General features: G+C 45.3%; 2 protein-coding genes across 2 annotated transcripts in view; one reads left to right on the plus strand and one right to left on the minus strand.

Moving 5' to 3' along the window:
- NOP16 (NOP16 nucleolar protein) overlaps positions 1-1,628 on the minus strand; it is an 81,772-nt gene extending 80,144 nt beyond the window's left edge. The window contains exon 1 of the mRNA XM_085618280.1: positions 1,372-1,628. Coding sequence (XP_085474406.1) covers positions 1,372-1,472 — 101 coding nt within the window. The 5' untranslated portion in view covers positions 1,473-1,628. The remainder of the gene's footprint in view (positions 1-1,371) is intronic.
- A 321-nt stretch (positions 1,629-1,949) lies between these two features.
- Positions 1,950-17,797, plus strand: HIGD2A (HIG1 hypoxia inducible domain family member 2A). Its single transcript, XM_085618281.1, has 2 exons — positions 1,950-2,131; positions 17,192-17,797. Exons 1-2 carry the CDS (start codon positions 2,011-2,013, stop codon positions 17,356-17,358), a joined length of 288 nt encoding a protein of 95 aa, XP_085474407.1. The 5' UTR covers positions 1,950-2,010; the 3' UTR covers positions 17,359-17,797.
- Positions 17,798-23,892: the final 6,095 nt, after the last annotated feature.

Below are 23,892 nucleotides of genomic sequence, written 5' to 3' on the forward strand. Positions count from 1 at the left end.
CCCTCAGTTGTATTAGCACCATCCATGTAATGTCTTGTTGGTTGTGTTTTTTTGTCTCATTTAGGGTAGTCTTATATGTGTGTTAAGCAGCGTCCAGTGGCGTGAGCAGGTTTCAATAGCGGCTCCCGGCTCATCACACCACCATCTACTGCTGAAACCGCTAGGCAGATCTACCAATTATCATAATATCCAGGCAATAGTGGTCAATCCCTAGAAACAGACAAAACCTTTGAAAGAGTGCTCCAGTCAAGGTATTCTCTCTCTCACCCTCTTCCCTGTTTCTCTCCTAGTTTCAATGTCTGGTAACACGTTCCATCAAGTTCACCAACAGCGGTATCAAAGGTCCACAGAGGTTTTCAGTGGGTCCATAATAACAAAACCTGACAAGCTAAAACCATTCTTTAGGAAAAACACCAGCTATACTGAACCTAACACCCAGGGCCGGCTTTAATGCTGGTGGCGCCCTGTGCAACAATGTTTGTTGGCGTCCCCTCAATGACCACCTCCACCACGGATTCTCTCACTAGCACCCTAACAGTGACCAAGTCTCCATAACCACACTCTCTCAGATGCATTGAATTAGTTATATAGCGCCACTCATACCAGTGCAGGGTGTCCGAGCACTTTGCATCACACACACATTATACAGAGACAATCAATCATGCGTGTGTAAATCAGTGTATCGGAAATGTTGCATAAGCCAAAGGACTAAAAGTGTAGGAGTCACACGTCATCCATACTGGTAGGCAGTATAGTTTAAGAGTGCTTGGTGTAGAGACGCATAAACTCAGAGTCGAAAAAGAAACGGCATAGTTGGGAGTTCTTCTTTAATAATAAGAATCGATTCCTAGCCAAATCAACCCTTTTTGCAACATTAATCAATCAATGTTCTAATAATGTATACTTTGCAGTGTGTATGCAGTTCTGGGATGAAAGTTAATAACTCACTAGTCTTATATTAGGACTTTTAAGTTATAAATTGCAAAGTAACAAAAAGGATGTCTCTTTTGAAAGCAGTAACCTGCTGATCTGTGTACATCATACCCACTCTGTAATCTACTGGGTACACGTTCTTTGCAGCAGGCATATTAACCCTCTGCACTAACTTCACCCAAGTCAAAACCTCAACTATACAAAATGCTGATCTCTCTCCAGGAAGATAATTAATCACACGAGTTATCTTGACATTTATGCGAGGCCTGGTAATTACCGGCGGAAAGAAACGCTGCAGCAGGTACTTCCAAAGCTTAATAAACTTTCAAACACGGCGCCCCCAAGAAGGTGGCACCGGTCGCACCGCCCTAAAACCGGCCCTGCTAACACCCCTCTGCCGTTAGAATGTAATCTACCCTCGCACCCACCTCTCCTTACCACTGTATCCTAGGCTTTTTCTGGCTCTTCCTCTTCAGTTTCTTCCGGTTCACATTGTAGTTAAACTTTTTTCTGCGATTCTTTCCCTTAGCTTTCGGCATGCTGAGAGTGGGGACGAAAACGGAAATCTAGATAAAACTGCTCACTCCGAATAACAGCCGCGACAGACACGAGGGACGAGATCTCCGAGTACGCACGCTTCAGCTGAAGTGCGTACGTAAAACGAGTTACCCTCTGACAACAGCTTGTGCCCGCGCAAGGAATCCTGGGTAATGTATTTCTTTAAAAGAACGCTCTGGCGATGAGACTCATGTGATTAGCCTCATCACAACTGGGGCGGCCATCTTGGATTGATCGCCTACATGTCTGCTAAACCTGAAAACACGCCAATTTACTGTAATATGGTACTTTCAAATAATCGATTTTTAAATACTACTATTTGAAAATATATTCCAGATGATTTTAATCTGTGATAGCTATCAGTGGAGATGTCCGCTCCAAACGAGCATCCCATCAAGGCACCCAGTGTCTGTCTTCTTTGTCTATGAAAAAATGTCCATCGTGACGTCAGAAGAAGCTAATCTGTAGGTGACCCCTGATAGACGCTGAAGAAAGACTAAACTATCTCCAATCTTAATCATGTCCGCCTCTGGACCACCTCCTGATATCCCGGGCTTCCTGCGGCTTGAGCACCCGGAGGCGGAGACCTTCCGTGGCAAATTTATGAGGAAAGTGCAGCAGAATCCCTTCGTGCCCATTGGTAAGACTTGAAGGGTTTCTGGATTAGGGTGACAGAGATCCAACATGTAGTATTAGTGGCCTGCCAAGAGCTACTACAGCTTTTTTTCAAGTTCGGGCATCAGTAGGGTTACAAGTCCTAGTTAGGTTTTTACGATGTGGCAGTGGCACTAGGAAAATAAATTCTATAAAAAAAAGGTTGTTCGACCAAGACAGGCTGGCACCATCACATGCCCTATTATTACAAAACAGCTGATACAATTGATCTGCATGGAAGTAGAAGCAGCCTTTTAAAATAAAGGTGAGGGGTTGATCATTTTTAAACAGGAGCACTTCTTACCTTATCACACCAATCTTTTTTTAATTTTCAGTCCTGTGCTTTCTTTTCACATATCATTTGTCATACCTGTTTACCCCTTGGCTCTCAAATCAGAATGAAGTTAGATATTCAACCCTTTCGCTGCTCGGCCTTTTATCCCTAGAATGCTAAGCCCTTTGTTGGCCATTTGGGGTAGTTTGTGCTTAAGCCTCCCTAACTTCTTTTTCCATAGACGGTATCTATGCCAAATTTGCTTCCTTGTTTCCAACATCCTGGGGACTCCAAAGGAACCTAGAGCTTGCAGATTCCCCTTGAGCAGACTGAGAAAACAGCTAGAATAAAGCAAAATATGTTTTTGTTGGGACAAATTGGAAAAAAGTACTCCACAAATGGCTTCTGTTTTTTTTCTCCTAAAAATGGCATAAATGACAGGTTTGCCGTTTTTAAAAGAGACAGCCTCCGAGCCAACAACTAAACTGCACCTTTCGATGGTTTTTCATTGTGACAGGTATAGAGCAATTCAAATGGTAAAATATAAAGAGTGAAAAATGGGTATCAAAGAAACCTATCTATTTCTGAAATAGACACCAGATACAGATTTTGTGAGCAGTGGTTATTTGTACATGACTAAACTTGTGGGTATCCATACTACCATGTGTTTCAGAGGTCATTTATCAAAACATTTTCTTTCTAACACATTGCCTTACATTTGGAAGGCACAAATGCACAGAAATACAATTGGTAAAAACAAAAGTTCTACTATTCTGTAGTCCCACATGTGTCCTAATAAAAATTGTACCTCACTTTTCTAGGTAGGCCTAGTGCCAGCAACAGGAACTGACCAATACAGCATGTATATTCAAGCCCTTCAGATCTTAGTGACGGTGATTCTCGGCTCATTGTGCAATATACCGATGTTTCCCCCACCACATAGTGGTTAAATGTACATGCTGTAGTGGCGGCCAGAGCATGCAAAAGTAACAGTCCTCTCGTGGTGTTAACGCTCCGCCAGCCAGTAGGAGCACATTGGAACCTATTTAAGAACAAATCATCTGTTATGCTGTGCAATACCAGGATTGAAAAAGGCAGGGATGCCGAAATGTAAATAAATTGATACATTAAAATACCCACAGAGTGATCCTCGATGTCCCTTTGATGGGAGCTTTGTTTTACAATATATATATCTCTAAATGAGTTAATGAATAACCTTGCCCAATGCGGTAATACCCCCAATTAAGTGTATCCATTTCCTGGCGCCAGAAAATGCTTGCCATATTGAGTTGGACTTTGTGTACTTTCGGTTCTATGTTATTGCTATTTACTTGTGAAATTCCACACCAGCATCATCATAAAATCCAAATAACCGAAGGAAGAAAACGTTCTTCCATGAAAATACAACCTCACCACCATCTACCTTTCATAGTCTGCTGCTAATCGAGTCACAGTAGCCAAATATCTGTGCCATCTTCAGTCCAAACAATTAATTTTAATCATTATTCAATTGAAAAGATAAGAAAAACTATCGTGCACAGAGGTGGTTGCAGAATCGTCACTTGATTCTTCAGTTGTGCCAGTAGATGCCTTTTGTCACATCAATAATGATCTGACCCAAGCTGATGTAAACATGACGTATAATAGAAGTCCACATAATAAAAGGGTTATCTACAAGCGTCAATGACAATGCAACCTAAATTGATCTAAGCTAAGGCAGCTCTCGTGATAGCGTTTTGTACACGCACGGTTGCTTAAATTATATTGTTACTCAACTCATTCAAGGAACTAACCCACTGATTTTCCATGCCTTTAAATAATATCAGCACATGGGCTTATCCAGGGTCAACCGATGAAAAACATTATCTTTAATAATTCACAATTTAAACCTATGAATTGTTTACCCTTCCAAAAATCAGACAAGTAAACAGGTTGCAGCAATACAATAGACCGATCAGCGTAGCACACAAATTAAGTGTATACAGTGATCAGTGTTCAAATCACCCATTACTATAATAAGTCAAAACAAGCTCAAGTGTATTACAATAAAGCAAGGGAATAACACCATTTCACTGCTGTATTCAAGCCTCACTTGACTGTGGCCACTTTCCAGTTCCATTCATTTTCTTTAAATGATAAACCTTTTCCAATATTTGACCTTCTCCTAGATAGACACACAGAGTCAATAGTAAACCAAAATAAATCAGTTTCCCGATTGTTGTTTATACAACAACAGAGCATTGGCAAATCTGCACCTAATTCTCGATTGTTTCGAAAAAATACAGCGCCTCATTTCCTGAATAGTTTTGCCCTTGCATATCGAAGACCAAATGGGCAATCAATAAAATATTCCATGTTTTTGCTACTACATGATCAATAACTGAGAACAGCTTCAAATCAGCAGTTGTACTACAAGAAGCACTAGGGTTGTATTAAAAATATTTACAGTCGTTCCTTTTCCCACAAGGCCGTAATAGCAGTCTTTTCAGATGGTTCAATAAATGCCTTTACAACCTTGTCACAAATATTCGGTGATCTTTTAAATTCAAACAACGTTTCTGGTACTTAAAAGTATCTGGAATTAAATGACAATTTTTTTTTTAAATGAGTCCTAAATTACTCAAATTCCCATCGGTAGTCATGCAAACTTGTTTCTACGCATTTTCTTATTCTTTGTAGCAAACAATGAGTCTCTTTTATTGTGCCATGTTCTTTTAAGTGCTCTATGAACCAAGCTCCTAGGATATGCAATGGGCATAAAATTGATGTTAAAAAATATCCACCTTTGTGAAGTAATCTGCACTCTCAGAACTGTTCCATTTTTTTCTGAGGCATTGCCCATACAGCAAGTGATCACATAGATTACACAGTTGTGCTTTCCTCTAATTCGAGTATATTTTCATCTCTAGCTTTTCTAAACAGAGTGTGTTGAGCATACTATCTTCAGCCCATGCTAATAACTCGAGAACACTAAAACTTATTTTATTGTAGTTGATAATGAATTTTAGATCCTCACAGCTAGGATTCAGTCATCCATGGAATAATGACATTGCATCAACCACACCTCACCAAATCACCACAAACCTGTTGATAAAGCACAGTTAAAGCCCTATAGACTAAATGGGTTCTCCTTATTGTAAATGGCTTCCTCTGGAAACTGTGCCACATACAAAATGGCTAAATTCAGGAAGCAAACCTGGATTATTCATTCATCCCTTACTAAATGCCAGATCTTGTAGTGTGCGTTTTTTTTTTTCTTAATCCGGTTTGTTAGATCGGTTTGCAATAAGCGATAATATTGGGCGACATATAACTGGAGCTTAATTTCAGCCATGTAATTTGCCTTATTTTGAACCACAATTCCTTCCTCTTTGTCAGTCGACTTGATTATGGCATCTCTGTGCTTATACATTTTCTTTATGACTTGGGACTCGTTAGTTGACAGAATAAATGTACATATTTATTTTTTCAAAATGAACATCAGCCTCAGCCAAACAAAGTTTTAAACAGTGTGACTTCATTGCTAACGACACTCTATTTTTGAGAATATATATATTTTTTATTATAATAATTCTGAAAGAGGATAAAACTCAATTTTTATGTGTAGGAACAAAAGAAAGTCTTTCGCTTAACACATTAAACTCGTGTTCATTCAAAATAAATGAAAATAGATTTAAAATCAGAATATTTGTGTTTTGTTTTATAATCATATTTGAATTGTTAACTAGTTTTAGTTACTTGTTTGTCATACTCTGGGGGTTTGAATTGGTTGTAATACCACCCCCTATGTCCCTTTTGTCCTCCCTGTCTTTGGCATGCCCAGGGCTGTCCCCTTAAGAAAAACGAGGATTGTAGATTAGAATCAATACTAGGGACCTGTCTAGATGTACTAGGCTACTGGTCATTATCCGAGTCTGTAGGAAGCCGAATATGTAACTATTTTATAAAGAAAAAACTGTTTGATGTCTCACTCTTCCAGTCTAGTTGGAAAATACCCAAGTAGGTACAGGTCCAGCCTCTCTTTATTGTACAACTGGATATTCTGTTGAAGTTTTTCAGACTTTTTGAAGCCGTTTATTTCCTGATGTTCATGAATAGATCTGTTTATTTATATACCAGGATTTTCACATAACCAGGAAAATCCAAATTCAAGATCTTCTTTTCTAACTCATGTAGTTGTGCTTGTATCAGTTTCATATGAGAAATTAGTTTCGTATTAAGCACAACCTAATTTCTGCTGCACTTCTTTGAGCTCTCTATACAAAAAGATGGGAAGAGAGGGGATCTGGTCCAGCACAAGTCTTCCCTAGAAATAAGAATCCGTAAATGGTTGTGAAGTTCTGTAGTAATGGACCTGTATGTCCACTTTTGGTAGTTGGACCAATTGAGGTCTTCAGAGGCGTCCTTTTTAGGATGCACAAGCCCTCACTCGCCAAAAAGTGTCATGCTTCATGTGAGAAGTTGGCCTGGTATATGATGTTCACTAGTTAAAGTGACCACCTTGTACCATGCCAAGCAACCCTTATGGTGTGGTTGTAAGTCAACCTTTTCGGACCAGCTGCCCTAGTGGTAGCGTAGGCTAAGCAGTCTTTGAGGCTAAACTCGTGAAACGTGTTAAGCAAGCTGTTTTACCAAATGCAACCCCCTTTTATACCAATGAAAGGACACCACACAGATATATATTCAAAATATATATGTATTTATTTCTCAAAGTAACCCCTAGTCTCTTTAGGAGCACAAATCGTCAAACAAGATTACAGTAGAATACACAGAAGTTGCACTTTATATGGATAGGCCCTGGTGGCCGCTCAAACCATATACTAAAATAGTGGTATAAGTACCACGAACAGAAAAGGGAAAAGGCCTAGGGCCTCTAGAATCGCTGGGCCTACAAGGAGCTAACTTCAGTTAGTGACCAGGAGGTCCACGGGTTGCGTGTGCAGAGCAAATAGTCACACGCGTGCTCCCATAGGTTTTCAATGGGTGCGTAAAAAGTACAAAGTTACTGCAAAAAGGATCTTCCGGCTGGACTATGAACTCAAGGTTGGAAACACAGACACTAGAGATGATACTCTACACTTGGGCACTGGAGTGCCAGCTTTACCTCACCCACAGGAAGCGGGTGCGTAGGTGTCGAAGTGCGTCGGGTTTCTTCTATCTGTTCACTGGAGCCTGTGGACAAAGATGCTGCAGGCGGTCGGTCCGGAAGAGATGCGGTGGATCCAAGAGTGGATCGGAGATGTAGAAGACCTGTAAGCAGAGGGGACAGTGTTCACAGTCACTAGCCAGTGACCAGCGTGGCACCAGGTGGGTGCCAGGCGATGTCGGGTGCAAACAGGAAGAAAGGTGTAGCTTGTCTCTGCAGCCACGTGGTCCCTGAAGGTCGACGACGTCCAGGAGTCGGTTCACGAGCTGTCCCACGCAGGCTCTCGCTGTCGGCGGTGTCGGCGACTTGATCGAAGCAAACAAGCCTTGGCAAAAGCAATTGTTGTGGAAAACGAAATAAGCTGATGGATCTGACCAGCAAGGTCAGAGGGATTGCTCCTTTGGAGGGGAGCAAGGGCCAGTCTGGAGCAACCAGACCAGCGGTGTAGTTCTTGAAGTTCGTCGCCAAGATGGCCACTAGCCAGCGGGCCAGCAACCGGTTAGGCGCGTCGAGTGGCAAAATGCAGAAGGGCCCCACGCAGATCGTGGAGATGCTGGAGGGCTCACCTTTGGTGCAGATGCTGCTCGGGTGTTGGGCTTCTCAGATCCCAAAGCACAACTTGGAGGGAGCCTCGGTTGTTGCGCTTGCAGCTTGTCGTGGTCTTTTCAAGATGGCTGGCTCCACGTGTCTCGGTGCCTCCACGGGTTCCTTCTTTTCAGGGACTGTGGATCGGGCGGTGAGAGGTCTGGAGGTCCAGGTCTTGTCAGTCTCTGGGCTCGGACTCCGGCGGGAGGCGGCGGCAAAGCAGACGTTGATTCGCTGGATGGTGCTTGCGTTAGCAAGGTGGTCACTCCCTGACCACAGGGGAGATTGGCTTCAGTCCTCTGTGCAGCAGAGCGTCGAAGTTCCCGTCTTCTTCTTGTAGTTAAGTTGATTCCAGGATGTCTGAAGTCTTAGGACACAGCTCCTACCTTTAAGCGGATTCTAGGGGCCGGACTACCTGCTAGGTCCCTCCCTAAGGGTGGGACCAGGAAGGGGGGTGGTTACACCCCCAATCCTTTGTCCAGCTCGCCCCAGGCCCGGGACTGGTGTGCCCCAGGACCGGTTTGAACTGGCATATGCACCGAGGCTCCTTGTGAGCCTCAGGCATGTCTGGTTTCTTTCAAGCCCTACCTGACCAATACACAAAATCCTGTCTGGGGTGGTGCACGCACCTCCCCTGGCAGGAAACCCTTTGTCCACACCTCCCAAGCTGGAAGGACTCCCAGCAGCAGGAGGGCAGACTTGTGTCTGTGGTGGCAGCATCCATTTTGTGGAGCTGAGGCTATGTCTGATTTTACCCGGGTTTCAGGTACTGTACATGTCGTGTCCCTCTAGAAGGGTGGAATGCTAACCCCGTCGCCAGAATTGGCGAGGGGTTAGTATTCCAATTCGTATGACACCTTACTCAACATGTTTTGATAAAGCCAAACCAAAGATAGCATTTAACCGCGAGGTTCATAATGCACTTAAGAGTATATGGTATGACGATATCTGGAAACAGTAGAAGGAAGTTGTTCCAACTACTGCAGACAGGCTCGGCTCATGCCAGAGCACCATCTCACATGGAACCAAGCACTCTGCCTTCAGGATTGTTAAGGCCTGCCATAGGAGTGACTTATAGGTTAACATGTGTCCCATTTAAGGTTAGGTATAGGTATACTACACCTAAGTAAGAGGTGGTTACACCAACTTACCCCAGCTGAGTGATCAGCCAGTTGTGTCAAATTTGTTAGGCCAGGCCAGGGGTGGCACAATACATGCTTCAGCCCCAGGTAGGCCTTAGATACACCAATGCCCTGGGTACCTAGTGTACACTGGTACAGGGGCTCACAGGGTGATCTAATTCCAATGGGTTATGCACCTAGGGTACATGGAGTCCATTTTAGAGTGAGAGCAGACAGGCTGAGACCCTGAATGGCAGGATCTCAGGCCTACTAAGTCGAAAAACCAGCTAGACACTAGGCAAAAAATTTGGGGGTAACCATAGTCAGATATCCACCTTCCTACACTTCATCATTCAGCCGTGCTCCTCATCAGGCTGACACTGCAATGCCAGACAGGCCCCGCAAAGGGGCTCTTTGCCATAGATCTTTTTCTATGAGATCATTAACAAAAACAATCAAAAAAATTCACCTGCAAGCCTACAGGGATGATGTTGGCTTGGAGATATTCAGTAGAGACCCATAGATCTGGGAGAATTCATTTTTTTAATATAATTTTCCCATTCTTCAAGCTTTGCGTTGCCATAAGCATATGATTTACTTATGTTCTTACCAAGAAAAAATGTCCCACCTGTAAAAAATATAACGTATTCCTCTGTGCAATATGATGTGTTGCTTTCAAACATGGGTAAACTTGAAAAACAAAATATTAATACAGTGTCTGGTTAAATTAGCCGCCAAAAATGTTTTAAACAAAATTGTTTAGGGTGAAGGCAGTTAATGTCACTATAGCCACCGCTTTAGTCTGTTAAGCACACTTGGGCGATTGCCACAGCTTCACAGGCCTCTTCAGCAAGGCAGATCGCTAGGGCACACACAGACAAGTGCCAGGCTGTGGCTGCAGAGTTGACAAGGGATGAGCAGACCTACACCTCAGGGGTCACCTGCTTTTATCCACACCAGTGGTTAGCTCCTCGTGAAGTGATGGATCGCTCCAGTCCTCCCTTCTTTTAGACAGGACTCTCTAGGTAGTCTAGGAGAGTGTAGGAGAGTAGGGTCTGCTTTCTATGTTCACCCCCACTTTTTGCTTTTGCTTTACTGGTTTTCGACTTAGATGTGGCTGTGGGCCTGCTAATCAGACCCACAGCCCTGCTGTTCTCTCTCTAAATTAATACTATGTACTTTAGGTGCATAACCCATTTGGATAGGATCACCTTATTGGCCCCTGTACAGTGTACCCTAGGTACCCAGGGCATAGGTGTACCCTAGGCCTACCAGGGGCTGCAGCATGTATTATGCCACCCCTGGCCTGGCCTTCCATTTTGACACAACTGGCTGATCACTCAGCTGGGGCAAGGTCGTGTAATCACCCCTTGCTTAGGTGTAGTATTCCTATACCTAACTTACATATAGACACATGTGTACCTATCAGTCACTCCTATGGCAGGCCTTGACAATCCTGGAGGCAGAGTGCTTGGTAACATGTGAGATGGTGCTCTAGCAGGAGCTGAGCCTGTCTGCAGCTTTCGGAACCTTGTCCTTATAGCTGTTCTATGATATAGCCTACCATATACTCTTAAAGTGCCTTATAATCTTAGACGGTTATGGTAACTATGGTTTGGCTTTATCAAAACATGTCGTGTAAGGTGTCTAACACTAGGGAATAATACCCCCATGCCATTTCTGGACATGAGAATATTATTCCCCCCTTCTAGAGGGAAAGACATGTTAAAATCATACTTCAACTGTTAGCCTCTGACCAAAGCCTCAGCATCACAAAATGGATGCTGCTGCCACGACACAAGTCTGACCTCCTGCAGCTGGGAGTGATCCCAGCCAGGGAGGCCTGGACAATAGGTTTCCTGCTTGGGGAGGTGCTAGCACCTCCCCAGACAGCCTTTAGTGTATTGGGGCAGGGTGGGCTGAAAGGAATGAGACATGCCTGGGGCACACAAGGTGTTCCTTGCATAGTCCAGTTCAAACCGGCGCTGGGGCACTCCAGCCCCAGCTCTGGCGCGAAACTGGACAAAGGGAAGTGGGTGTAACCACCCCCTCCCAGGTCCCACCCATAAGGCGTGACCTAGCAGGTATCCCAGCCCCCCAGATTAGTATAAGAGTGGGAGTTGGGCCTCAAGACTTTAGATTATCCTGAAGCTGCAACTTGAACAGAAACTCTGGACCTTCGACATTCGACGAAAGAAGAAGACTGAAGAATCTCCCTTGTAGCCAAGGAGTGGCTACCCTGTGCAAACAGGCACCATCAAGAGACTACCCTTTGCTTTGCGACCGTTCTACGAGGAACCGACTGCAGAGCCCGACCAGAGCCTTGACTTCCAGACTTCTCCGACCCTCATCCACATCTGCAGCAGAGCTGAGATCCGTGGAGGCGACGAGCGACGTGGGACCGGCTACCTGGGAAAAGTGGCTAGTAACTTACAGCGCAGCTTCTGAGGTACCCTCGAAGTTGTGCACCGGGGATTGAGAAGCCCCAACCCCAAGCACCATCTGCACCGAAGATCAGCCCCCCACACTCCACGAGTCCTGCGTGGGGCCCTTCAGCATTTTCCTGCTTGCCGCGTCTGTCCGGTTGCTTGCCCGCTGGCTAGTGGCCTCTGTGACGACGCACCCTGAAATCTTCTGCGCTGGTTTGGCTCCTCCAGACTGGCTCCCGCTTCTCTGCAAAGAAGAAGCACCCCAGACCTTCCTGGTCTGCACCAGAAGCAAGTCCTTCGTTCTTCGTGGGTTCCGCTTGCCAAGGCTTGGTGAGTCCTAGTCCAACTTCGACGCCGCCGACAGCAAGAGCCTTCGTGGGACAGCTCGCCTCCTGGTCCTGGTCGTCCTCGACGCTTCCTGGTCCTCCTGGCTGCAGCGACAAGCTTCACCTTCACCTGCAAGTCTTCACGACATCGCCTGGTTCCTTCCTGGTTCCACGTGGTCACTGGCTAGTGACCTTGACTCTGTCCCTTCTGCTTGCAGGTTTCTTCTCTTCTTGATCCCAGCCTTGGGATCCACCGGACACTCTTCACTGACTGCCTGTCAGCATCTTTCTTCAGGCATCCATAGGAGTCGACGACGAAAACGACGTATCTTCACCCCTATGCACCCGCAGCCTGTGGGCTAGGTAACTTGGGTACTCCGGTGCTCATCAGGATAGTGACTATCCTAGTGTCTAGTTTTCCAGTCTCAACTTCCTAGCTACTCCGGAAGTGTCCTAAATCTACCGTTTTCTAAACTGTACTATTGCTATTGACTTTTACGCATTACGCGTGAGTGTTTCCACTCTGCACACGAATCCCGTGGGCCTCCCACTTCCTAACTAACGCTAGTGTAGTGTAGCCCCAGCGATTCCCTAGGCCTAGGCCTATTCTATTTCCGTGACAGTGGTCCTTATACCACTTACTTAGTATATGGTTTGCGTGGCCCCTAGGGCCTAACTGTATTACTTACCTGTGTGACTTAATGTATGCATAAATAAGACTGTGTTGTACTTACCTCTAATCTCATAAAGAGTGCTGAGGGTTTGCTTAGAATAAATACACTTTATTTTATATATATATCTGTTGTGGTGTCCTTTCATTTGGTATTCAAGGGATTATATATGGTATCACAGCTGGCTTCACATGCCATTCAGAGTTTAGCCTAAGACTGCTCTTGTCCATGCTACCACTAGGATAGCTGGTCTATAAGGTTGACTTTACAACCAATCACCATAAGGGTATTTGGACTGATATAAGGTGTACACTATAACTAGTGACATCATACATCAGGCCAACTTCTCACAGAGAGTGAAACCAGTTCTTCTAAATTAGCTTTTAGGTGATGTCTCCTCACCTCCAGTAAGCTTGCTTTCAGCCTCAAGCAGACACAAGCTCTGTTCACGCACTGGCCCCCTGGGTACTCTGTAGAGCACCTCCTCCTTGGTTAGAGAGAACTTGGAATTGGAACGCAAGTGGGTCAGCAGCTACTACTTTAATACAGGGATAGCAACCAGGGGATGTGTATTCTCTGTCTGCACTTTCCTTTCAGAAATGGTTTAGGTCGGTTCTCTATTCATGTGTCCTTCTCAGGGTGTCTCCGGACTCTGGCTTTGTTTAGAATGCTGTTCCTCACAGTGGGGGAGCACCCACAACAGGGACACAAATAGGTATGAGAGGTCTGCATCTCACTATCAATAACAGCACCCAATAGTGATCAGGAAGAGAGACTAAAGGCTGACCCACTGCCAAAGGACCCTTCACACCCTTGACAACAGGAACTGCAGTCACACCTTTCATCCCTACAATCGACCAACTGGTAGTTTCAGAAAAACTAATCAGCAACACTCTTTAATCAAAAGGATCTAATTTAATTTCTAAAGGGAAACATGTCTCCTCTTTCCGCACTTGTCTGCGTTCCCTCCCTCCAGTGTCAGGAATGTTAGCAATACATTATCATTGTCTGGGGAAAGTATCTCACCTCCACCTTGTGAAAAATGAACAGGCCAGGGGTTTCCAATTGGAACCCACAGGCCACCCAGACAACCATTTGGTGTGTAAAGCACTTATCACACGCATCACGCATACATACATGAGCCTGGGTGCTTAGCACTAGACACATGTTAATATGTAATCACAAAATGTTTCCCAAGTGGGCCAGTAGGCCTCTGCTGTCATGCTACTCATAAGGTCTGGTCACCCAACTAGTTCTAAAATACGGTAATGTTGCCACCCCCTCATTGCATGCATGAATTTGTGGCAGTAGTCAAGTCAGTATTGAAGTTGTGCTTTGTGCACTCCTCCAGGTTTAGGACTGGTCCTGGACTGGCCTTTTGTTAAAGCACAGGCCTAGGCCTTCATACACAGGTTGATTAGTAGGAGGCTGGGGCCACAATACAAAAAGCAGGAAACCAGATACTCCCAGTGTGGCACTTAGAGGACACTACTGTACTCCAAGCAGGTGACATTCCTGTCACAACAGTGAGGAAGGTGGCAGAGAAGTCCTAACCGAAGCAAGAAGTTTGCTCACTGAAAGAGGGCATTATAGATAATTGTTATTTGATTCTGTCTGAGGGGACATATGTAGTACGACTGTACTGTTTTGTACAGTAGTTGCTGGGTACTTCAACAGACTTAGCATTTCATTGTTCCTAGGTAAGTACATTAAATAATATTAGGACATTGGAATGCTTAGAGCTCCATTGCAGATGAAGGAGTGCTCAGGGCTTCTAATGGCTGGTAGAATCCCGGAGTATCAACATTCCAATGTTTGTTCACAGCAACAGCTGTGAACAAAGGCCTCACAGAGCCTGTGGGGATTTCAACCCACTCGGACTCCGGGCTCTGTGAGGCCTTTGTTTTACAAATTAGAACATAATGTCCTCTAGGGCGGAATGTTCTAATGGCCTTAGAGCCCTCCTTAGCGGGCTCTACCGGCCATTAAAGGCCTGCTCTCTTGTTAAAGGCTTTAATGCGGGAGCGGGCCTTTAATGACCTTGGAGCCTGTTACGGTGGGCTCTAAGGCTATATTAAGTTGGGTAATAATATCTGCTATTTAGAGTGTTTAGAAATTCCAGAAGAACGGTATTAAGAACTATATAAGAACCTAGTTATTATTCTTAAACAATGTTGGAGAGCTGTTGTTACCTACTGGAAGTATTTGGTATTGGTAATGCCTGGATTTTATATGTTACAGTAACAGTTTCGCAGGTCAGCTGCATTTTGCCAATAATATGTGTATGTGATACCTATTCTATGTGTCCATGAAGGTATCTTTGGCCGTTGATGTGTGCTGCTCATGTGTGCTTTTGGTGTGTTAGATGGACGCATGGACTTCTGATACCCATGCAGTACCTGCTTTGTGTGTGCAAGTTAAGCTTGTCTTTTTGATACTCATTCGGTACCTGTTTTTGTATTTGTGTGTGCTGTTTGCACTCCTGATGCTTTTCTGGTATTAGTTCTGGATAAGCGAGGGAAGCTTGGAATTCAAATGTCCATTTAGTGTCTGTTTGTGTATGGGCTTGCATCACTACTTCTTAAACTGTAACTCTTCTACATTAGTGGAAGGCTACTATTGCTGAGGTCCATGTATTATTTGTTCTATTTGCACCAGAAGACCTTGCACTCTGCACTGCACCTTGCACTTTTTGTTCATCGTGCGCTCCTACCCTTGCGTCCTGCGCTCTCCACCCCCCAGTCCTCTGTGCCCTGAACACTCCTGACCTCCCCCCCTTTACTACACTGATACAATCGATTTCGTTCATCTATGGTTAAAAGGTGTTTACGAAGATTCATTAACATACACCACAGGTAGAACATGGGCAGCAGCAGTGTAAGATTTGCCTAACACTGAAACCAGTTACACGATAGCGTACAACAAATTGTGGGTTCTTACACACATGGAACAGGTAAAACGAAGCGCATGATTTCCTGTGTATTGGAAATCCGCATCCGCTACTGCTGCCCAAGTCTGTATATGACTAGCTTGCAAACATGTTTGAATCAAGGAAAAACAAAAATGATTGAATTATCGGTGCTTTTTTTTGCCCTGTTTTTGTATTACAAAAATCACTACTTCCTTACTTATTGATTTAGACCAACCACTGGCTTAATGAACAGTTTGAGTTGGAATATGGTACGGAAACTCTCGCACCTTTGACAAGTTGAGGAAAAGGACAGACTTGGAACCAAAAGCAACCCTGGCAAACGGATGCTGACCCACATCCTGCTTCCACCCACCAAAAGGCTTTTGGAAATATGGACTCAAACTTTTTATTTTGCAAATATTCGAATTATAATGATTGAAAAAGTTTGTCATATTTTGACGAGAAACTAATGAAATGTTCCAAGTGAGGATCTGTCTCAGCCTCAAGGACAATTGACCTATAATAAGTAGAACATCTTTGCTACATCCGTTTCCATCCTTACTGTATGTGAACCATGGCACCACTGTCCTGGCACATTATGTATGTAACATACCACTGGCATGCACTTTTCCACTTTTCCCTGTATATAAACTACAAAGTGATTTATATACAGGGAAAGATTAAACACAGCATCCTTCCGCCTTACCAAGTCTGTAAAAGTATTTTTCATGTGGTGGTCCTCTCCTCCAGAGCAGTGGCTTGCTGATGATGAGGCGCATCCTACAGCGACAGCTGGGAGGGACTTTAGTTGTGATGTGCTAGCCCCACTGGCACTGGCTTACTTCTGTTGCTTTCGGGCCGCACTGACAAGCCAGAAGAAGGTGACAGATTCTAAAACGCTGGTGGTGCTTTTGCCGCCATTACATTGACTGCCTTGTTAACAACGTTAACTTCCTTATGCAGTTGCATTTTTGCACCAACAAAACACATCTTCACATAGAAGCACAAAAAAGTAACACATTTTATGTATAACATTTCATTATTAGCAAGCCTTGTGTAGTTGGTAGTTACTTGGTTCACCTTTTTGCACACAAAGATAAGGTGGCTCAGTCTAACTGACCTAAAGCAGGTAATGTCTGTGCCAGGCTGTTGCCTCTCTCTCCAGTGGTGTAACAAGAGTTGAGGGGTCCCCCCTGCAAAGCACAATGAGAAGCCCCCTGTGGACTCACTCAGGAGATCTCAGGCCAGGGGACTGTACGATCCTAATCCTATTGTGTTTTTGATTTTTGTGTGACTGTCATCTATTGTTTATTTGACTTTTTATTTGACTTTTTCATCTATCTCGTTTGTATCTGAAACGTGTAAGTATGTAAATTTCCTCATGTAACGTACTTGGTTCTATTGTGAAGCGCTCTGACACCTTTGGGTAAAGTCTACGCTATATAAAATTGTATTAAATAAATAAACTGTGCTGATGGGGCACCCCTGGATCTGGGGGGGGGCACTGTTGGAGCTGCGAGGCCTTTGTTATGCCACTGCTCCAGTGTAACAGCTGTGTTTACTTCTCCGACATCTTTGCACAGGTTGTTTGGCCACAGCAGGCGCCCTGACATATGGACTCATCGCTTTCCGACAGGGAAAGACCCGGCAATCCCAACTTTCAATGCGGGCCCGCATCCTGGCCCAGGGCTTCACAGTGGCGGCCATTATGGTGGGAGTGGTCACTGCGGCAATGAAACCTCGCCAATGATGTCACTTGTACGGCAGTCCCAGCTGCAGCCTTCAGGAAAGGACCATGTCATAGCACAGCCTTTAAAAGTGAAGAGCCTTTTCTGCCTATTTACCCCCTCCTGTGTTTATTGCTGCCACCTTGACCTTCTTTGGACATTTAAACAAGGAACACTTTTAAACGCTCCTTGTTTACTGTATGGAAATGTTATGCATAACAATGTAATATTAAAAGGGCACTGTACATTTGATAATTAGTTCATTCAAGTGGACGTGTATATATATTTTTTTCTTTAACCCAAGTAACTGGCTTCCTTCCAGGTAGAAGAGGTTTGTAAATGTAGTAGTTGTAAGTTTATAGGATGGGAATGCAGTGCTGTGGATCAAAAACTTTGGCAAATGTACCTTAACTTGCCATTACGGGGCCCCATTTTAAAATAAAAATTGATTCCGTTTGAAAATTGTAACTGTGATTTTGAATATTGTGAGAAAGTGGCTCTGTGTATACTGTTCCCAAATAGGTACAATGTGTACAGAGTCCACAGTCCCCAGAGGTTTGGCAGAGGCTAAAGTTAGATATAACCTTACTCTCTAAAGTGGTAGCTTGGTCGAGCAGTAAGGCAGTATCAGAGGACAGTGTAAAGCATTTGTTGTACACACTCAGTCAGCAAATGGTCTCACACACTCAATAACTGAACTCCAGGCCAATGGTTTATATAAAAAATATATGTTTGTTTTATTTTAGAACCAACAATAGGTATTAAAATATACTTTCTCAGAATGATATGCTTTAGTTAAATACTTTGCAATAGGCAATTGACTTGTGCAGGTAATAGTTACAGTTTGTTGCAATGGGCAACACAATTTTAAACAAAATAATACATTGAGCTCAATAGGAATTTTAAGTTATATTCAATTGATTACTTTTCTAACTCCATGTCTGGATCCTAGATTCAGTCCTGGGACAGTTCTTGGAAACAAGTGAGTAAATTTGTTTTAGTTACTGTTGTGATTCGTAAGCAATATTTTGCTATTTTAAAAGTTGACACTTAGAAACTTTTTCTGATCAAATCACCAATGTTATCCTATGGAAGGAAATTCGCTTAGCAGGTAAATGGGGTTATGGTTACTTTTTGTAGGTCAGTGTTGGATCCTAGACCCAGCACTAGTGTACCACCTGTAAGCAGTTGAGAAACTGCGTTTAAGTTATACATGCGATTTTTAAGGAATATTTATAAGTTTGCAAAATCGACACAGAAGAAATTTCATAGTAAAACAGTCAATGGTTCCCTATGGAAGAAAATTCAAGTTACAGGTAAAGTATGTTCTCGTTACTTTTGTAATCCAGTGCTGGGCTCCTAGGCTCAGTACTGGAACATCTATCTAAAACAGGTAAGTAATTTCATAGTTGTTACGATTTTTAAAGAATATTTGTAGATTTGCAAAAAATCGACACTTAGAAGAAATTTCACAGAAAAACTGTCATTCCTATGGGAGAAAATTGAGTTAGTGGTAAGTACGGTTGTGAGTACTTTTCGAGGTCAGTGCTGGGCACCAAGATCCAGCACTGGTATCTCTCCTAATAGCAGGTGGGTATTTCCGTTTTCGTTACTCGGGTAATTTTAGGTGAATATTTTAAAGTTTAGAAACTCCACACTTTGACTGGTTTTCTCTGAAATTTCTTCTATGTTACCCTAGGGAAGAAAAGTGAGTTATCAGCTTTTGGGTAAGTACTCGACTGGCAGAGGTAAGGTTCTGGGCACAGACTCGGGGGTCTCCCAGGGTCAGGTAAGTACAGTTGTTTCACCCTCAGCGGCGCAGGGGTAGCCGGGTGCAGAGTGAGTTAGGCCCAATGTTATCCTATGGGAGGCAGGGGGGCCTTGGTTGGTGGCTGCTGACTAGCAGGCCACGCGGCTGTGGAAGCTGGGCTCCTGGTCACTTGCTCAGGGCAAATGGGGAAGTAGGTTGGAGTAGAAGTTACACTGCCAGGGCCACTCGGGCGGCTGGGTGCAGGGTGCTTTTGAGCCTTCGGGCGCTCAATGGATTTCAATGGGAAAGCTCCAGGTTGAACAAAGACTGCAAGCTCGGGGACGAAGATTCTTCAGGTGCCACCACCACTTCGAGAGGTTAGTTGGAGGATAGGTAGGTACCCAGGAGTTGGGCACAGGGGGCCGCAAGGCGCTGGGTGCAGGGATGCCTTTTGATGTCGGGAAATCTTACCCACTGTTGATCGCGGTTTGGGGGGGTACCTGGTTCAGAGGCTGCAGGCGTCATCAGGAGCGTCGAGGTGAGTCCTTGGGTGCCGGATTCGGGGTCACAGTCACCGGGGGGACGTCCTCTGGGTCTTTGTTCACTCCGGCACAGGCCAGGCTTGGCGGGTGCAGAGTGTGCAGGGTTCCGGGCTGATGGCAGGGGTTAGCAATTTGCTTTGAGCAGAGCCACTGCTCGTGGGAGTCCCAGTCTTGGTAGAGTCTCAAGGTGGTCAGGTCCTCCGGGGTTTTTGAGGTTGCTGACCACTGAAGGCGCCGGAGTTCCACAGGAGCAGGTTCAAGGATCAACAGGCCGGTAGGGCTGGGGCCAAGTCAGTTGATGTCGTCCTTTTGTTAGCAGCTGCGCGGCGGGTCTTCTAGTTTCTTGATCTTCTTGCTTGTTGTTTAATCGGGATCTGAGGAAGGAAGGTTCAGGGTGCCCCTAAATACTAAATTTAGGGGCGTTACAGGTAGGTAAGGGGCAGGAACCACTGGGTCCCTGCCCTGGGGTGGGTATACCCCCCTATCCTGCCACTCTCCTGTGGGAGGGGGGCAGTGGCCTAGTCCTGATTGGGCAGGGCTCCCCATCTTCAAGATGGCGAGAGCCCGGGGACGTGCTTCACCTCGCCTCCCCCAACTGAGGGGTGGGGTTGGCAGAGGCTGGCACTACCCCTGTCCTTCCTTGGGGTTTCCGGCCAGTCTTCCCACCAGAGAGGGGGTTGAGAACCGATAGGGGCCAGTTCCTGGGTACAGCAAGTGGCCTGGAGGAGCTCACAAAGGCGAATGCCTTTGAAGCTTCCCCTGCCCATCCTGGGGGAGGAGACTTCGCACCTCACCCAGGATGTGCATTGTTGCAGGCCCAGGGGAGCAGATGGCTCTCTACCCAGGGGTCCAGCCACCTGTCTGCTGTGTGGCAGCCTAGGCAGCCCCTCAGACAAGACGTGGATTGTAGGTTAGGTTCAGGGGGCATCTCTAAGATGCCCTCTGTCGTGCATCTTACAGTAAATCCCACACTGGCATCAGTGTGGGTTTACTGTGCTGAGAAGTTTGATACCAAACTTCTCAGTCTTCAGTGTAGCCATCATGGTGCTGTGGAGTTCGTGTTGACGACCTCCCAGCAGCATATACTCTTAATGGCAGTACTGCACTTACAGTTCCCAGGAATGGACCTGGGTACTATAGCGGCACAGGGCTCATGCACCCGTGCCCACACCTCTGGCATAGGGCACCCAGCTAGAGGGGTGGCTGAGGTATGCCAGGGCAGTATGTGTTGTGGGCATGGCACACAGAGATGTGTGCCATGTCGACTCTTTGTTTTGTTCTGCACCTAGACACTCAGCCTGCAAAGGCAGTGTGTGTGTGTGTCAGGGTACAGGGCCTCTAAGGGTGGCACAATAAGTGCTGCTGCCCTTGGGGGCCTTCTCTGGTCACCAGGCCATGGGCACCTAGGGTACCATTTACCAGGGGCTGACAGGTGACCAGAGATGCCAATTGGGTTTTGGCTGTTAGGCAGTTTTTAGGGAAGGAACACAGGCCCTGGGCACCTGATTGGCAGGAGCCCAGGACACAACAAGGAAAAGTGCATCAGTTATCGGGCAAAAAAAGGGGGGGTTACTGCAACAGAAATCCACTTTCTTACAAATATTCCTAATGCTGTAGAAGGAGGAAGTCTATTCAATCCAGTGCAATAAACCATTTTCATATTTTTGGACATTAATCTTTACGAAGATTATGTGAAACATACAGCTGTGTAATTATGTAATCTCTTTCCCCATTTAGAGGAGCCTTTTTCAGGGTCCCAGAGTTTTAGTGGCACTGGATGTGCGCTTTTCTCCTGACAAAAATTAACCAGAATTGCATATAGGGCAATGAAGCTGCTGGGAACAAAAGTGTGTTGAAATGCTATGATGCAAGTACACTTATGACTGCTACTATAGTCCTATAAAGTGAATGGTTGTTATTCCATCTGATATTCATCAGGTTTCCACCTGTACCACTAGTCAAAGTAGTATTGTCCTGATATTACCAATGCTAATTTAAAAGCTGGACAGCAGGCTGTGTGTCCTGACCGAGCAGAGTGCTCGTGTGGAGACTGTTCTCTTCCTCGCTGTGCACATAATCAGTGTCCTGACGAATCTAAAAGGAGTCACTAGAGTTGCACTGCCCTTTGCGGGAAATGTCCCTCCATATGCACAGCCAATAATGCGCAACTCTTTGCAGTTCATAAAGTAAGTCTAATCAAAAGTTCAAATCAAAGATTTGTGGAAATTATCCGATAACTTATGCTCATTTCATTCATGAGGAAGTCGCGTAATTTGAAGTATCCATTAGAGGGTTATTCTGTGATACATACATCTAGATGAAAACCCCAATGCATTTCGGGTAGGTCAACTACCCTTCATCAGGGAGAGTGTTCCTAAAAAAGAGAGGCAAAAATAGGCGAAACTCAAACGACCTGTTATCTTTGAATGTAAATGCCTAAGTAAATAGTGAACCATGTTCATGCTCAAACAATAATAAGGACTCGTGAATGGAAGGGTGTGCGTTAAAAAATATGTGCTATTTAGATTGTGCACAGGTTATGTAGTACACAGCGTATCCGGGGAAAAACGACAGTGAGACATTAAATAATAATAATAATAATATGAAATTTATAATGCGCTCAGCTTACCCGGGGGCATCCCGGCGCAACAGACCAGAAAGGAGAGACTCAGCTAATCACTACTATGGAAACAAGTGGGTCTTAAGAAGTTTCCTGAATGGTAGGATCTTGGGCTCTGAGCGAATCTTGAGGGGCAGAGAGTTCCAAAGAGAGGCCACTTGCACAGAGAAACGCCTGCCCCCAGAACGAGCTCTTCTTACTCTCGCTAACTGCAAAAGGTGTTTTTGGTCCGAGCGCAGCAGACGTGGGGGTTTGTAAGGACGGGCCATGTTAGCAAGGATGGGGGGGCCTTTGCCATGTAAAATTTTGTGGGCTGTACATAGCGCTTTAAATTTCACCCGCTCCTTCACGGGGAGCCAGTGAAGCGCTTTGAGGGCCGGAGCAGCAGACTGCCTTCTGGGAACATCCATAAGGACTCTCACAGCTGCGTTTTGCACCTGTTGGAGGGTTTTGAAGGTCGCTTCAGGAGCACCGAGAAACAGCGCATTCCCATAATCGAGCCTCGATAGAATCAGGCCACGTATCAACAGCTTCCTTGCTGGATCAGGAAGCAGAGGTAGCACCTTCCGGGCTGATCTCAGTAAACCAAAGCAAACCCCTGCGGTCTTCCTGGCATGAGTCCTGAAGGACAGGTCTTCTTCCAACCATACTCCCAAGGACTTGATCTCCTTCTTGGGGGATGGTGGGTCACCAAGAGACCGGGGCCAGCAGCTCGCAATAATGGAGGGGCTGGAATTGCCCAGGAGCATCAGCTCGGTTTTACCTCCATTAAGCTTTAGGGCAGAGATAGACATCCAACGATAAACATTGGCAAGGCAGTCGTGTAACACCTCCGGTTGTTCCGCCAGCTGAGTGAGGCCCACCACCAGCTGAGTATCATCAGCGTAACTGACGATCTTCACCCCTGAAGGGGCGACCACTCTTTCAAGTGGAGTCATATATATATTAAATAGGGTAGGGCTCAGCGATGAGCCCTGCGGGACTCCACATTGAAGAGGGATTAGGGCAGATTGCTCTGACCCTTCCCAGACTTGGTAGAAACGGTCAGAAAGAAAAGATCCCAACCATTTCAGGGCCGTCCCTGAGACACCTACCTCTGACAGACGTTGGAGGAGCACCTGATGACTCACGGTGTCAAAGGCAGCACTCAAGTCCAGGAGGATCACTGCCACTGACCCTCCTGTATCTAGAGTGCTCCTTGCCTCCTCCACTACTGCCAGCAAGGCAGTGTCTGTTCCATGGCCGGGGCGGAAACCAGTCTGGGAATCTCCTAGCAGGTGGTTAGACTCAAGATGGTGAGAGAGCTGACGGTTGACCAACTTCTCTGCAATTTTAGAAAATCCAGGCAGAAGTGAAATTGGCCTGAAGTTGGTCAAATTGGATGAATCCAGTCCTGGTTTTTTCAATAGGGCTTTCACCACAGCCTTTTTCCATCTCTGGGGCACTGTGCCCTGAGCGAGTGAAAGGTTCAAGAGATCAGTCAGAGGAGTTGACAAGGTGTTAGCCACGAGCTTAAGATGTTTTATGGGAACTGGGTCACTCGGGGAGCCACTCTTCATCTCCAACAGGACTTTTATCACCTCCTCTTCCGAGAAGGGGCCTAAAGATGCTAGCTCAATCGAGCGACTTGTGAGGCTAGTAACCG

This window comes from Triturus cristatus, chromosome 7 (assembly GCF_964204655.1).
Source record: "Triturus cristatus chromosome 7, aTriCri1.1, whole genome shotgun sequence".
In the NCBI taxonomy this organism is placed as follows: Eukaryota; Metazoa; Chordata; class Amphibia; order Caudata; family Salamandridae; genus Triturus; species Triturus cristatus.

What these genes read in the sequence shown, in the direction of transcription:
- HIGD2A (XM_085618281.1), top strand. Translation starts at nt 2,011, where the DNA reads ATGTCCGCCTCTGGACCACCTCCTGATATCCCGGGCTTCCTGCGGCTT. An exon ending in GAATCCCTTCGTGCCCATTG is followed by an intron (nt 2,132 to 17,191) that starts GTAAGACTTGAA and finishes ATCTTTGCACAG; the next exon opens with GTTGTTTGGCCACAGCAGGC.